The 17,167-nt window shown below is 46.0% G+C and overlaps 1 protein-coding gene across 1 annotated transcript in view; it reads left to right on the forward strand.

Annotated features, from left to right (window-relative positions):
* Nucleotides 1-14,337: 14,337 nt before the first annotated feature.
* Nucleotides 14,338-17,167, forward strand: part of TTLL11 (tubulin tyrosine ligase like 11) — a 77,278-nt gene continuing 74,448 nt past the window's right edge. Inside the window, exon 1 of the mRNA XM_079962074.1 lies at nt 14,338-14,807. Within this exon, the coding sequence (XP_079818200.1) occupies nt 14,403-14,807 (405 nt within the window). The 5' untranslated portion in view covers nt 14,338-14,402. The remainder of the gene's footprint in view (nt 14,808-17,167) is intronic.

A 17,167-nucleotide genomic window follows, 5' to 3' on the forward strand; every position in this document is an offset into this window, starting at 1 on the left:
TTGCTGCTCCATTGGGCAAAGAAGGAGGGGTGTTAGTTAATGTTGTTTGTTATTATTTTTATGGCTTATATATATTTTTATGGTTATATATATTCATGCATGACACACAACCCTTTCCCCTTCCTTGTACTGTGGTACTGTGTTGCGTATGTCCTGGTAGGTAGGTAGATATTTGCTGTAAGTCGCTTGGAGACTAATCGGTTTAATAAAATTATTATTATTATTATCAATCTCCCACCCTCCAAAGTCCACTTTATTATTATTACCATAGTAACTGCTATAACTCAGACATTGTGGAGATTTAAAAACAATGCCTGTGGCATAGCAGTTAGTTATTAACAGTGTTGCTTGTGCTGTTAAATGGCCAATTATTATTATTATTTTATCTTTATTTATATCCCGCCTTTCCCCCTATCTGGACACAAGGCAGCTTACATATAAAAACAAGAACCACTAAACACATAGGGAAAGTATCGTTAAACAACCATTGAACATTAATAGAATTAAAACTACCTACATATATAAAATTTATAAAATTCATACAATTAAAATAAAAACAGCACCAGCCCTTTCAGTAACAGCAGCCAGTTCCCAAAAGCCTGCTGGAACAAGAAGGCCTTCGCCTGCTGATGTAAGGAAAGCAAGGAGGGAGCCAGTCTGGCTTCTCTAGACAGGTAGTTCCAAAACTGCATGGGAGCTGCCACCACCAAAAAGGCCCTGTCTCACGTCCCCACCAAGCGTGCCGTTAAGAGTGGCAGGCCTGAGAAAAAGGCCTCCCCACAAGATCTCAAAACATGGGCAGGTTCGTATGGGGGGGGGGAATATGAAGATGTTTATGCATTGCTTATCTTAGATTTATTTATTTATTGCATTTTTCCTACAGGGAGCACAAAGTGGTGTACATGGTTTTCCCCACACACCCCCATCCCCACAACAAACCCTGGCAGGTAGATTACACTGAGAGGCAGCGACTGGCCCCCAGGGTCACTGCCAATGATCTTCATGGCCGAGTGGGGGATTCGAACCCTTGTCTCCCAGGTCCTAGTTTGACACTTGACTGCCGCACCACACTGACCTTGCAAGTTTCCTCCAACCTGGAACAAGACCCTGTGCGCACGGCAACCTTCCCCTTCCACCCTTTGTGGTGCATGGAACTGCAACTGCCATCATCCCTGACTGTTGGTGGTGCTGGCCGGGGCTGATGGACACGGAAGGCCACCTTTTCCCCATTCGTGCTTTCCTGCCTTCAAGAGAACAGGTCTCTGCCCTGAGAGGGATTACAGACTAATAGTTGGTGAAAGCTGTGGAGGTCTGTACCTGATCCTCCAGGATCAGAGCCACAGTGCCCCTGAATGCCAGTTTAGGAAGGATGAGAGCATTGTTGCCTCCATGCCCCAGCCTTGGTTTTCCTCTATGCATCTGGTTCGCCACAGGATGCTGGACTAGAAGACCTGATCTAAATAATAATAATAATAATAATAATAATAATAATAATAATTTATTATTTATACCCCGCCCATATGGCTGGGTTTCCTCAGCTACTCTGAGCGGCTTCCAACACAATATTAAAATACAGTTATCCATCAAACATTAAAAGCTTCCCTAAACAGGGCTGCCTTCAGATGTCATCTAAAAATCTGGTAGTTGTTTTTCTCTTTGACATCTGGTGGGAGGGTGTTCCACAGGGCGGGTGCCACCACCGAGAAGGCCCTTTGCCTGGTTCCCTGTAACTTGGCTTCTCGCAGTGAGGAACTGCCAGAAGGCCCTCGGTGCTGGACCTCAGTGTCCGAGCTAAATGATGGAGGTGGAGACGCTCCTTCAGGTATACAGGACCGAGGCCATTTAGGGCTTTAAAGGTCAGCACCAACACTTTGAATTGTGCTCAGAAATGTTTATAAGTCATTCCCCCTTTGGTGAACTGTAATCAGGGTGTGTGTGGGGGGGGGTAAGCACTAATCTCTTTGCCCTTCCTTGGTTTGTTCTTTCTTCCCTGTTTCCACAATTGTAGACACTTACATCCACACCACATTTTTAAAGCACTATGATACCACTTTAAATAGTCATTGCTTCTCCCAAAGAATTCTGGGAGTTGTAGTTATTAAGGGTGGTGAGAGTTGTTAGGAGAGCCCCCTCAGGGAGCTACAATTCTCAGAGTTGTTTAACAATCAATTCCTGTTCCCAGGGAACTCTGAGAATTGTAGGTCTTTGAGGGGAATGAGGCAGAATATCCTTATACCTCTCAGCACCCTTAACAAACTAAGCACCCAGAATTCTTTTGGGGGAAGCCATGACTGTTTAAAGGAGTACAGTGCTACCTCGGGTTACAGACGTTTCAGGTTACAGACGTTTCAGGTTACAGACTCCACTAACCCAGAAATAGTACCTCAGGATAAGAACTTTGCTTCAGGATGAGAACAGAAATTACGGTGCTCGCTTCAGCAGCACATATACTAAAATTAGAATGATACAGAGAAGATTAGCACGGCCCCTGCGCAAGGATGACACGCAAATTCGTGAAACGTTCCATATTTTTAAATTTGGAAATTTTTTTGCAACGGTTTCTGCTGTAATAAAATTTGTTTATTGATTTTCAGAAAGAAAAAAAAAAGAACAGAAATTGCGCCAACACAGTGGCAGTGGGAGGCCCCATTAGCCAAAGTGGTACCTCAGGTTAAGAACAGTTTCAGGTTAAGAACGGACCTCCGGAACAAATTAAGTTCTTAACCTGAGGTACCACTGTATCATGGTGTTTAAATATGTGGTTTAAATGGTAAGTTTCTTCAGCAAGGGAGATGCATTTTCCTTTTCTTCATTTCTTTCTGGACAGATAAAAGAAAATACTTCTTCATGCGGTGCATAGCTAAACTGTCAAACTTGCTTTAAAAGAGGATTAGAGCAGCTTCAAAAGAGAATTAAACCAATTCACAGAGGAGGAGGCTTTCAATGGCTACTAGGCACGATGGCTGTGCCTGCCTCCGTCTCTCCTTGAAGAAGGGTGGGGTATAAATGCAATAAAAAAACAAATGATCATAATAATACCAGTTGCTGGAAGAAGCTTGCCAGTTTCCCACAGACATCTGTGTGGTCCCCGTGAAAACAGGATGCTGGACTAGACGGGCCACTGGCCTGATCCAGCAAAGCTGTTGCGATGTTCTAGGTTATTAGGAGAGCCAGTGTGGTGCAATGGTTCAGAGCAGTGGTCTCGTAATTTGGGGAACCGGGTTCGCTTCCCCGCTCCTCCACCTGCAGCTGCTGGGTGACCTTGGGCCAGTCACACTTCTCTGAAGTCTCTCAGCCCCACTCACCTCACAGAGTGTTTGATGTGGGGGAGGAAGGGAAAGGAGATTGTTAGCCGCTTTGAGACTCCTTAGGGTAGTGATAAAGCGGGATATCAGATCCAAACTCTTCTTCTTCTATTCTGTAAAGTGCCGTGAAATGATTGCTGTAGCTCATTTTGTTGTTAAGCACCTAAAAGCTAACCTGTGGCACTCAGGAATGTGGGGCATCCCCCCCCCCCAGCATCCCTGACCATTGGCCACTGGCCATGCTGGATGAGCCTGATGGGGGTTAGATAACAGCACCTGGGGGGCACCAGATGCTCCCCATCCCTAGCACAAAGTTTTCTAGGACATGAACCACAAAGGAAAAGGGTTTTTTGTGTGGGGAGAGAGATGGACAACAAGAGAACAAGTGATAAAATTATATTGCTGTCTAATGGCCAGGTTGAATGGCCAATGTGGAAGAGAAAGTTGGCCTAAATAAGAGAGCTGTTTGACAGTGGAACAGGCTCCTTGGAATCGGTTGGAAGGTGATGGGCTCTCCTTCCTTGGAGGTTTTTAAGCAGAGGTTGGATGCTTTTGTTGAGATTCCTGCCTTGCAGGGGGTTGGACTAGATGACCCTCAGGGTCCCTTCCAACTCTCTATGATTCTAAGTAACTGTGTGCTCCAGCTGGGCCAATGGATTGGGCAGTGGTGTCTGACCTGTCCCCCTGATACAGCCAAGTAGAGACAATCTAGAGACAATTATACAAGGGAGGTAACTTCATTTGGGTTCAAAATTCAGCCATGTTACTGGCTGGTGTTCCATGTAGCGCTTCTTTGACCCCTGTTTGAAAACAAACAAGCAGCAGCACTGTGTTCAAGAACGTGACCCTCCAGAGCGCAGCAGAAGAGTCCGCCTCAGAAACTGAACTAAGCGAGCAAAGGGCCAACTCTGCAGAGCTGCCTGTCAGAGTCTAGAAAGGGCAGCTTGGCCCCCCTCCTTCCTAGGGAAGACGCTGTTAGCTCCCAAGGAGAGGAAGAGTTGGAAAGCGGCCAGAGCGTTGCAAGGCAACCAGCAGATAAGCCAGAGTCTGAGCTGTGTCTTCTGGGAGTGGGGAGGAGGCAGGCCAGCTGTTCAGTCCCTGTACTAGGAGACTGGTGAAGCTCAGAGAACAATGGAAGGGAAGGAGAAGAAAGGTGGGATTTTGGTGTTCTTCCTGTTGGGAGAGGGACGGTGAGTCAGACAGATCAACTACTGTTAATGGGAGCAGGCGGGAAGCCATGCTCTGGATGTGTTTTTTCTTGTAAATAAACTTGCATAAAACTGAGAGTCGTTGCTTCTTATCAGGCTGCTTGCCTGCCAGAGATCGTTATACACTCGTTGCTGATTTGTTTCCAGGCCGGATTAAAGGTGCTTATGTTAACACCAGACATTTGTTCACCTACCCTTCACTGTCGGGGGGGGGGCACACCTCAGGCACTTTCCCCAGCAACCCCAGTCATACCACATACCTGTGGTGGTGAGGTGAGGCTTTTTAGCTAGTGATAAACCATTTGCCATCCAGCTTCCCACTGAAATGGTTCCCTGCCGGCTGCCTCATTCACAGCTGGCCAGTTCCAACGTCTTGTTTGCAAGAGGCCTTGGAAACAAATAAATGTCACCCCCAATTATGCATTCTTCCATCACCCTGTGCTGTGCAAGCAGCGTCTCTGAGTTGGGGGGGGGGAATCTGCGCGGCGCAAGTAGGTTGTGCCTGTGGTTTCTGCAGCTAACGTAAACAGTGACTTTGTGGGAAACAGTTTTGGAAGTTGAGAGCAAGACATGTAATTACACGGAGAGGCCCTGTTCACTGCAGGTGCATTTTCTTCTGACCAAAGTGATTTATTTTAATCGCTGGCTAGTCTGGCTCTAGAATTCCTACTTACAGTTTAAGGAATGCTGCCATTTTCACCACTCAGAACCTTGGCCTCAATTTAATCCTTTAATTGCAGAGCAAAATCAGTGAAGGGGAGATACTGCGTTGGCTCCTGGGTCAGTTTCAGAGCAGAAGCAAAGGGACTCCAGACCAGCTTAAAATATTTACATGGGATAGGAGATAGATGTGCGATCTCATCTGTATGTTAATAATCAATATGATAGTATTCATACCTGTTGAGAATATTAAGATCCTAATGACTAATATCAATAATATAAGCAATCACGTAATCGTTGCCGCACACTTTAAATGTTAAATTTTAACAAAACATAACACAATGTATATCTCACAACAACTTTGCTGTATTTGCACGAGGTTTCACTTATGAAAACCTAAAAATGCAGCTGTCCATATTGCACTGCCAAACTATCAAAATGCAGAAGCAAATGTTCGTAAAGCGTTGGAAATTTTTGGAACTGCTCAGTTCACGACAGAAGTTCACAAGCCATTATTCAGAGTTGTGTGTGCACTGAACATGTAGTATAGATTTTGTTAAGAATTACATAAAATATATGTATGATAGTTTGGGGCCCCTTCCGGACCACCAGGCCCCAGTAATTTGTACTGGCTCCCACCCACCATAGACCATGATGCAAACCACCTGTGGCTTCCTGCCCACTGGCTGGAGACCTATGCTTTGAAGGAAATTGAAGTTTTAAATGCTTTAAATTTGCCTTCATAATATAATTTAATTTGGTTATATTATATATTATAATATAATTATATATTATAATATAATATAATTATATATTATAATATAATATAATTTGGTGTATAATTTGTTTAGAGTTGTGACCTGTCTCAGGGGGGGGGGGGGCATTCCCCTATCCCTCTTGCCTGAAAACTGATCTATAAATTAATTAAATATCTATAATCTGCCCAGTTTGAGGATTAATTTTTTGGCATTAATCTGTTATTCTTGGTGAAGCCAGGATACCTTCTTGCATTTGCTGTGAGCGTTTCTGTTATCTGGGATGTCTCCCTTAAAACAGGGCAGTCTTTGCAGATGCAAGATGCAATAATTATGGACAAATTAATGACGCATCTAAAGGGAAAAAATGGACTGGTATAAAAACCTACCTACTATACAATGTGGCATGTCTGTAAAATAGATATGCAATGTCCAATTCTGTGTCACTAGTAGGTAAAGGTAAAGGGACCCCTGACCCTTAGGTCCAGTCGTGACCAACTCTGGGGTTGCGGCGCTCATCTCGCTTTATTGGCCGAGGGAGCCGGCGTCCAGCTTCCGGGTCATGTGGCCAGCATGACTAAGCCACTTCTGGCGAACCAGAGCACCGCACAGAAACACCGTTTACCTTCCCGCCGGAGTGGTACCTATTTATCTACTTGCACTTTGATGTGCTTTCGAACTGCTAGGTTGGCAGGAGCACTGCTACTAAAAGAAAAGTAATTATTTCTTTATTACAAAGGTCACATTGCTCTTTTTAAAAAATAGTTAACAATCCCAAATTTGAGGTACATTTCACATGTTGGCCCATAATATACCATTTTTCTGTAAACACCATCAACCAGAAGCGCTTTATATGTTCTCATGTCCATTACCTGTGAAATGTGGTACCTACACTGTTGCAACCTCTCCTGATGTACTAAGTTTACTATCATATTTTGCCCTTAGTCTTTTTTTTTTTATCCCACTATTCTAGACTCTTTCCAGGATCTGGAAGTGGTTCTGTGTTTTTTTCCTGCTGTGTTCATCTCTGTAAGAAATATCAATAAAATATGTAATAATAATAATAATATTTCCAGAGCGGGGCACAAGCGCTATAAATAAAACATATAAGAAGATGCAGCGAGTTATGTGAAGCAGATAAACTTTGAAACAGCAGTAAAACTCATGGCTCTGGTGAGGCAAGCAGACACACCTCCACTTTTAAAGGACTGGGCAGGAAAACACATTTTTAACTAGCTCAGCAGCCCAGCAGCACTCTTAGTAAAGATGGGGTCATCTAGTGCAACTCTCTGTAATGCAGGAATCTCAACGAAAGTATCTGTGACAGACGACCACCCAACCTCAGTTTAGAAACTTCCAAGGAAGGAGAGTCTACTACAGGCATCCCCAAACCCAGCCCTCCAGCTGTTTTGGGACTACAACTCCCATCATCCCTGACTACTGGTCCTGTTAGCTAGGGATGGTGGGAGTTGTAGTCCCAAAACAGCTGGAAGACCGAGTTTGGGGGTGCTTGGTCTACTACCTTCCAAGGGAGACTGTCCCACTTTTCCATAAATGGCTATAATTTGCCCTTTAGACCTAGTGCAGTGGTTTTGCAGGTCAACAAGCAGCTTTAAAAACCACTTGGTTGGAAAGTGGTTGTGGTTCTCTGTGGCAAGGAGCGGATGCAGCGGTGCATTACATCTGTGTGTTCCTGAGGGGTTGCTGGATGTGCTAAGTCTGTTGCAGCAAAAGAGTTTAGTGGCAGCTTAAAGACCAACAGATTGATTGTGGCAGGAGATTATCCAACAAAGTGGACTCTAGTTTATGAAAGCTGAAGCCGTGATGCATCTGTTTGGCTGTTAGTTGCCACAAGAGTCGGTCACAAGGCTGGAGCCACCAGTTTTAGGGTGCCTTAACAGAGGCATAGGGTTTCACCCAACACTATTCCTACTCAGAGTAGACCTGGTGAAATTAATTAATGTGACAAATCTAGGCCGGTTGATTTCAATGGGCCGACTCATAAGTAGAACTTAGTTGGAGTCAATCCATTGTGTTCATATCATGAGAGATACGTTTCCCTGCTGCGTCCTGCTCTGGGCACCCCATCTTTTGAAGGACATTCACCAGCTAGAGTATGGCTAGAAAATACATCATGGAGTGGCTGGTCCAGCGATGATGTGTGAACTGAGGTATGGTGATGCAGGATGATGGATTGATTGTTAAGCCGCTCTGGGAACTGTAGTTCTGGGAGCTGCATTTGAGTCATTTTAGGCTTTGTTGTTTAGTCGTTCAGTCGTGTCCGACTCTTCGTGACCCCCTGGACCAGAGCACGCCAGGCCCTCCGGTCTTCCACCGCCTCCTGCAGTTTGGTCAAACTCATGCTGGTAGCTTCAAGAACACTGTCCAACCATTTCGTCCTCTGTCGTCCCCTTCTCCTTGTGCCCTCCATCTTTCCCAACATCAGGGTCTTTTCCAGGGAGTCTTCTCTTCTCATGAGGTGGCCAAAGTATTGGAGCCACAGCTTCAGGATCTGTCCTTCCAGTGAGCACTCAGGGCTGATTACCTTAAGAATGGAGAGGTTTGATTTTCTTGCAGTCCATGGGACTCTCAAGAGTCTCCTCCCGCACCATAATTCAAAAGCATCAATTCTTCGGCGATCAGCCTTCTTTATGGCATTTTAGGCTTAGTGATCTTATAAGCAATCTGCAAGGGCACTCCAGGTTTGTGTGGGCCTTTGAGCAGCAGAGTATAATTCACCCCTCTGTTGTTCTGCTGGCCCTGCTGCTCACTGTTAAGTAGACCCCCACCCCAGACCCCTGCCCCAAAGCCTAGCCCTGGCAGTGCCATTCAGGGGAGTGAGGTCACTGTCTTCACATGCAGCTGTCAGGCACTAAAGTGCTTTATTTGTGTGTGGGTGGTTTTTTTTTATAAAAAATCATTTTATAATGCATATGAAACAGAGAGAACAGTGATAACAACAAAACTCAAAAGGTGAGAAATAAAACTCCAAAATACAGTGAATACGGTCACATGTGGCATTAAAATAGCAAAGTCCAAGCAGAGACTATCAATGGGGTCTGATTATCCAATCTAGTTCCACATTTGCCAGGATTGTGATGGGGGTTGTCTTGAAAATTGTGGTTCCACTGTATGTATAATAAAGGAATGCCAAGCCAAAAAGAAAGGGCCTGGAGGTCCTAGTCCTTGTCAGGAAATCCTACTTTAATAATTGGAAAAGATGGTAAAAAGGTAAAGGTACCCCTGCCCGTAGGGGCCAGTCGTCTCCGACTCTAGGGTTGTGCGCCCAGAGGCCGGGGGCCAGCGCTGTCCGGAGACACTTCCGGGTCACGTGGCCAGCGTGACGAAGCTGAAAAGATGGTAATATGGAAAAACTAGTTACGTAATAACAGGTGTATTGATCTTGGGCTAACTGGTAGATGAGGAAGGTGAATTTTATACGCGCGATGCTCTAAGAGAAAAATACCATCCGTCAGAAGTGGCCCAGTGGCAACACTTGCAGCTACAACACCTTTTAGTAACTTTGTTTGGCCTGGTGACCTTTACAGCATTTGAGACACTTGAGATTTTGGACCAATTGGATAATTCATTTGAAACTAAAAAGCCAATAATTACTTTTTACAGATATTTATTATCAACAAATCAGTTTGCTATGCAGAGTTTAAGAAATGATTGGAATAAAGAATCGGAATGTTCAGTGTTACCTAGACAGCGGGAAAATGTCTTGGCTTTGGCATCAGACGGATTGATGGAACTTAAACTAAGACTTATACAACAGAAAATACTATTGGACTGCTTACATTTGTATAAGAAAGGACTATCTAATGTATCTCATTGTTGGAGATGCAATATGGACAATGCTTCTCTGAAACATAGGCTTTTACTGTGACCCACACTTACTAAGTTTTGGGAGAAAGTTCTGGACTATATGAGCAAGATTCTATGGGGGGAAATAGGATTTTTCAGAGGTAAATATGCTCTTGGACTAAGGTTACCAGATGTCCCCGTTTCCCGAGGACAGTCCCCGGATTTACAAATCAGTTCCCATATAAAAAGGGATGCGGGTGGCGCTGTGGGTTAACCACAGAGCCTAGGGCTTGCTGATCAGAAGGTTGGCAGTTCGAATCCCTGCGACGGGGTAAGCTCCCGTTGCTCGGTCCCTGCTCCTGCCAACCCAGCAGTTTGAAAGCACGTCAAAGTGAAAATGGATAAATAGGTAGCTCTCTGGTGGGAAGGTAAACGGCGTTTCCGTGCACTGCTCTGGTTCACCAGAAGCGGCTTAGTCATGCTGGCCACATGACCCGGAAGCTGTACGCCGGCTCCCTCGGCCAATAACGCGAGATGAGCGCCACAACCCCAGAGTTGGCCACGATTGGACCTAATGGTCAGGGGTCCCTTTAACTTTCCTTTTTACCCCATATAAAATCCTATCATTCCTATTTGAAGTTGAAAAGTGTCCCCTGATTCATTGAAAAAAATCTGGTAACCTTATCTTGGACTATACAGTATACCCATTGTATGGAAACTGACAACAGGACAGTGAAAATGGATTCCACGTGCCCTAATGGCAGCCAAGAGACTGGTATTGATGAACATGGAGAATAGAGATCCATTTCCCCTTAGCAATATCTTGAAAACATGACATTGGCAACATATGAACTGACAGCTTATAGACACACTTTCTTTGGATAAATACAATGATATTTGGAATTAGTTTACACAGAGTGTATTAGATTATTGACCATTATATATGTGGATTGGGATAATAAGAATATTAATGTATGGCAATGTAGCAATATTTCTCACCCACTCTATCATTTTATAAATGATTCCCCCCCCCCAATAAAATCTGCTGCTCCTGTTCATCCTGCTGCCGAAGGCAACTGCCCCACTTTGCCCCATGATCAAAATCTTAGACTGATCAAAAACATTCAGTATCATTAATAGGCATCAAGGTTTGGGCCACCAGCCTAAGTGTGAAATACCTGAAGAAGTGTATCTGAAGAAGTGTGCATGCACACGAAAACTCATACCAATAACTAACTAAGTTGGTCTCTAAGGTGCTACTGGAAGGAATTTTTTAATTTAATTTTATTTATTTTGTAACTGTGAACTACCTGTATCAGGAGGACTCATGGTGTCTTTGCTGCCCACTTTGCCGTTTCAAGTTTTGCCAGCTCAACATGGTCCTAGGCAGAGGATGGGCTCCAGCACCTTTGCTTCTGGTTCAGAACACCCTTGCGAATTATTCAAAGCAGGGTGAGCAGGGAGGCTTATCCCCCCCCCCCCGCCTGCACTTTGGCAACAGCTGCAGTGCCACCTGCTGGCCACGCTGGGTCATTTCCTTTCTTTATTAGGAAGACTACAGTTGGGAGAGTAAAAATCCATTTGTGGATGCACCCTGTACATGAATCATCACATGACCATCCCACCCTTCCTCAAAGGAGTCCAAGGCAGAGCGCACACACCCCTTTAACCCTCCTAACAACCCTTGGAATAGGTTAGGCTCACAGGTAGTGATGGAGTCCTGTAAAGAGCTTTATGGCCAAGTGAACCAGGGTCTTCCTAGATTGGCCATCTAGAAGAAGAGAAGAGTTTGGATTTGATATCCCGCTTTATCACTACCCGAAGGAGTCTCAAAGCGGCTCACATTCTCCTTTCCCTTCCTCCCCCACAACAAGCACTCTGTGAGGTGAGTGGGGCTGAGAGACTTCAGAGAAGTGGGACTGGCCCAAGGTCACCCAGCAGCTGCAGGTGGAGGAGCAGGGAAGCAAACCCGGTTCACCAGATTACAAGTGTAAGCATAATGTAAGCATTTTATTCAGCATAGTTCGGGAACAGAGGAAAACATGTCTGCTTCCCTTCGTCTCCAGCAAAACAGCAGTAACACAAAAGCTATATACAAACGGAAGGTCCCAGCAGACTGTGCTGGCAGTAAACAGGCATGTGACACACAACAGTCATGCCTGCACCCTTTTAAGGTGGAATAGAACTAACAGTTTGCCCTCTCTTTTGCTCAGCTGAATAAAAAAAGGTTTATTGGCTCTCCCCTGTTTTTGGCTCTTACTGATTTTATGCATCAAAGACAGCTCAGGTCCGAATAGCGGACCCAACAGTACCTTTTCATCCAGACTTGGGACATTTCCTTGTGACATCAGTCTGAGACATTTGTCGCCCTCCCCTGGGATTGTGACACAGACACAGCTCTGCCCACGGTCATTGGTGGTCAGGGTCTGCCCTTGCGATGCCCACCCAATCAGAAGGCCACACAGAGCCAGCAGGGCAAGGAACTTAAGATGCCCCCCTCACACAGGAAAGGGGGCTGAATGGGAGTTGGAGGGCCAAATAGGAGGAAAGAAGGAGACCAGTCTATGAGGAAGGAAAGGGCTGTTCCTCGGGCCCAGCCCAGTAGAGATATCTCTATATATAGTCAGCAGCAGTTTCCACAGAGTCATGAGGTCGTGTGCCATGGAACAGAGGAAGCTGCCTTATGCTAGGTCAGACAATTGGCCCATCTAGCTCAATACTGGCTACACTGGCTGGCAGCCAATGGCTCACCAGGATTTCAGGCAAAGGAATTATTCCTAGCTTGCCTGGGAATCTTAGATAAGAGACAGTTCCTGGCATCAGCCCTCTAAGAACGTACTTAAAGATGCACCAAAAATACTGATTTTGTCCAATAAAAATTATTTATTATTCTGATGAAATGGACTGTGATTGATGAAAGCTTATACCATAATAACTTTGCAAGTTTTTAAGGAGACACAAGACTTGGTTGCTTTTGCTGAAAAGCCTAACGCAGCTAATCCCCTGGAAATTATTGTTTTATTTCTCTTCTCCCTTCCCTGGCTAAGCATACACTGGATATTGATCAGGCATGGTGGGAAGATAGATCAACAATACCAATGAACTATTTATTAATTGGATTTGGTTATCAGAAAAGGTATCTGCAGCATGACCCATAAATTTTAATTATTTTTTAGTTTAATTATTTTTATTTGGGGTGCTTAACAAGCAGTGGCATAGCATGGGGGGTGCAGGGGGGCCAGCCGCACCGGGCGCAACATCTGGGGGTTAGGGTTAGGGGGCGCAAATCCACGGGTTAGGGGGCGCAAATTACTTGCCTTGCCCCGGGTGCTGACAACCCACGCTACGCCACTGTTAACAAGAGTCCATTTTTCGGTATACTTTTCACAGTTTGAAGGACATAGAATTATTTTTCACATTTTCATTGTCCCAGCTGAACTCAGTAGTAAAAAGAGGCACAGGTGTGCACTGGCCAGGCCCAGTGGCTGAATTTTAGGATTTTGCTAACACTGGATATTTGGGACACATCTGCTTACATGTGAGGAGTCACCCACATCCACATTTATTTTAATTCTTAAATGAAAATATTTTAATTTGTGACAAGGGGAAGTCAACAGTTTGGGAAACTGCCAAAAAAACACACAAAAGAAAACGGGAGGAGGGCATCTTGATGGAAACTGAGGCAGAAATGAAGAAGAAAAGCAGGTGTTTTGAGGAAAACGAGGAAGAATGGAGGAAGGAAAAAAGTCCCATGAGGGAAACTGAGGCAGAAAAATGAGAAAGAGGAGGAGCTAGCTAACCTGACTGGAAGAATCCACGATCAGAAAGAAGAGGAATATCAAGAAGATTGGAAGAAATTTAAAGACTATTTAGCTAAATATTGTAAAATAAGCAGAAGTCACTTGAAAGTATCAAATAGGCCTAGGATTAGAGTAAGAATGAACTGTAAAATACTATGGATTTAGATAATTATGAAAAGAGAAGAAGATAGTAAATTGAAGGAGTTAATTTGAGTAGAAAGGATATTGGAAAGCTGTCACAGGGTGATTCAATGAAACTCAGTAAGGGGGGATTGGAGGAAGTCAGTTAACAATGAAAATTCAATTAGGTCTTAAAGTAATAGGTGTTTATATGTTTGTTTTTATTATTTTTAGTATTGTAATTTTTTCTGTGTTATATTTGTTACAAATTTGGAAAATCAATAAAAAAAATTGGGGGGGGGGAGAAAAATGAGAAAGAGGACAGAAAAAACTTGAGGGAAACTGAGGAAGAAATTAAAAAATATATATGAATGAAACTGAAGTGGAAGCAAACTTAAAGGAAGCTTAAAGCAGAGAGGGGGGAAGCGCATAGGAAAACTGAGGCAGAAAAAACTCATAGGGAAACTGAGGCAGAAAGAAAAAAGTTGAATGCGCATAACTGAGGCATAAACAAATGGAAGAGGAGGTGATGGGGAACTGAGCTGACTAATAATATTTAATACAGGCAGGCGCTTTAAGGGGAAAAGGTGGAGGCAGGCTGCGCTTGAGGGCGCGGAGGCTCTTCGGTTGCGCGCACGTCGCCGCAACAAAGAAGGCTCCCACGGGGGAGCATGCTCAGTTTCCCCAGTGCCGGCAACGGAGGAGGAGCGAGCAGCCGAAGACGACGCCACCGCCGCCAGCCTGAGGATGCAGATGCCGGTGGGAGACGCAGACGCCGCCCCCGCGCGCGAGGAGAGGAAGGCGGCGGCGGCGGAGGAGCAGGAGCGCAAGGGGGCGGCGGGGGGTCCGCTGCCGCCGCGGCCGGAGGGTCAGCCGGGGGGCGTGGAGGGGGCGGCGGCGGCGGCGTTTCCAAGAAGAGCCCCTGGCACTGCGCCCTCGGCTCGGGCAGGTGCCGTGGCGCGGCTGGGCTCCGCCGGGCGCCGGGGCGCAGCGCCCAAGGAGCCGCCGCCCAGGAAGAAGAAGGGCCCCGCGGCTCCGGGGCCCCGGCCGCACCCGCGCAGGAACCCGCGACCCGTAACGGTGGACAGCTCCAAGGCGCGCACCTCGCTCCAGCCGCTCAAGCGCAGCCTCAAGCTGCTGCGTTGGAAAGAGGTAAGCGGGGAAGGGCGCGGGGAGAGGACCCAGCACCCCCATGCCTTGGCCTGGGTGGAAGGCCCCCCTTCCCCGTCGCAAGAGCAGCTCCGCAGCTGGAGCAAACCGCGGGTAGAACGGGACTCCAACTCCCATCATGCCCCGCCGTTGGCCTGGCTGGCGGGGGCTGATGGGAGTTTGAGTCCTGGCACAGCTGGAGGGACGCAGGTTCGCCCATCCCTGAGCCGCCGCACCTAGTAGAAGCACCGGCCTAATTTTGGGGTGGGCAGCCCGCACGTCATGGGGATCTGGAGTGGGACCCTGCTGTGCAACTCATTGCCCACAGGCACTAAGTTTGGCTCTTAGATGACTTTGGACGTATAATAATAATAAAAATAAAATTTTATTTATACCCTGCCCTCCCCAGCCGAAGCCGGGCTCAGAGCAGCTAACGACAGTAAAATACTTGGTTGGCCACTGTGAGAACAGGATGCTGGGCTCAGAGGCGGAGCTAGCTGCGCCAGCACCCAGAGCGGTGCAAGCTGGGCACCTGGCGGCGGGGCTAGCCATGGGGGGGGGGTGGAGCGATGATGTCACCCCCTCTCAGGGGTGTCCCCCCCCAGGTGGGTTGCACTCCGCTTACTCCTCCAGTGGCTGGGCTGCACGGGCCTGATCCTGCAGCTGGGCTCTTCATCCAAGGACCACAGGGCGGTTTGCAGTATAAAAACACGAAAACACCTACTATAATAGCAGTACCCCCACCCCACAATTTAAGAGGACAGAGAGTATATTAAGTTTATCCCCACAGTTGCCCACTCCCCCGTTATGTGTTTAGCTAACACTGACTTGGTTCGTTCATAATTCCATGATATGGTTTATTAAACTATGGTTTATTTGATCTTCTGAACACTGTGCAGCGACTTTTAACTATGGTTTGTTTGTTGCCAGCCAAACAACCAGGATCTGAAACCAGAGCTTGTTGTTGAAGTACAAACCTTGGTTTGGCAAACTCATAGTGTACACCAGCCTTCACCAACAGCTGGAGGACACTGGCTGGGCAAAGGCTGATGTCCATGCAGCTTTGATTATGCATCAGTTCCCTGATTCTGAAGACAGGATCTGTTTTCTTTTGTGCAGCGGCAACACAGTCTAACTTTTCTGATGTGGTTTCTCTTCTTCCCAGTAAACAAATGAACTTTGCAAGGCTCCAGGCTCTTCCTGGAATACATCTCTCTCTGCATTTAAGAGAGCCTGGCTAAATGTTTAGAACATCAGCCCCTTGCCACATGGCCAAGGATGATGGATGAAAGCAAAAGGTCTATCTATCTCAAAACTCTGTTTGGGACACCAGCTCCCATCAGTCCCCACCAGCATAGGAATGTTGGGGAAGTCTAAACTGGACACGTACCAGGACCTCCTGGTGTGTGTTGTGTTTTGCAGCTCTGCGTCAAATTTCACCTTGCTTTCCTCATAATGTCTAGATGAGCACAATGCTTATTGTGACATCACTGCACCGTGCAATGCCTTTGACCTCACTGCTGGCAACCAATAATATGAGGCAGGAATGGACCCCAGCTAAATGGTGCCTTTCTGGTTTTCATTGTGTAGCCATTGACCAGGAGTAGAGCAGAGTCCAACCCTTGCACAGGTACCCAGGAACAAACCTGGGCTGTTTCCCCCCGCTTTTTCCTGCAAACAGAGTGGAAACAATAAAAAAATTGACATTCCTCAATTTGGCTAGTACTGAAGCCGTTCATCATGCCGCTAATTAGTTTTATTTATTTCTTAAGAACCTATGAAGAGCCTCTGCTGGATCAGGCCACAGGGGCCCTATGTAGCCCAGCGTCTTCTTCTCACAGTGGCCAACTAGATGCCACTGTGGGAAACCTGCAAACAGGATGCAAACACAAGAGCCCACCGAGGATGGTGGGACAAGCAGAAGGGTCTTCTCCGTCCCCCTCTATGAATTTGCTCCATAGAACTCATGGTGGCACAAAAGGTTATCACCCTCCCCATTTTATCATTGGGCGAGGAGACCCAGGCCACGCACTGAGCTTCATGACTGAGTGGAGACTTTGGTGGTTTTTTTTACCATATTTTTTATTGAGTTTTCCATATCACATTTCATTTTCGTTATGTAAATCCATAACTTGAAATATTGCTCAGAAAGAGCATCAACCTCCCTCCCTGCTCTGACTTCCACATATCTTTAACAAATCCATCGCATTTCTATAACTACTTTTTTACCTAGTATCAATTCCCCCCCCTTCCTTTGGTTTCTCCCCCCCCCATAATTTTTATTAAATTTTCCACAGTTGTAACAAATATTTCAACAAACATTGCACAAACCAAAGGTCAAACCAGAACAAACACACACAAAA

This window comes from Podarcis cretensis, assembly GCF_951804945.1.
Source record: "Podarcis cretensis genome assembly, chromosome: Z".
Classification (NCBI taxonomy): Eukaryota; Metazoa; Chordata; class Lepidosauria; order Squamata; family Lacertidae; genus Podarcis; species Podarcis cretensis.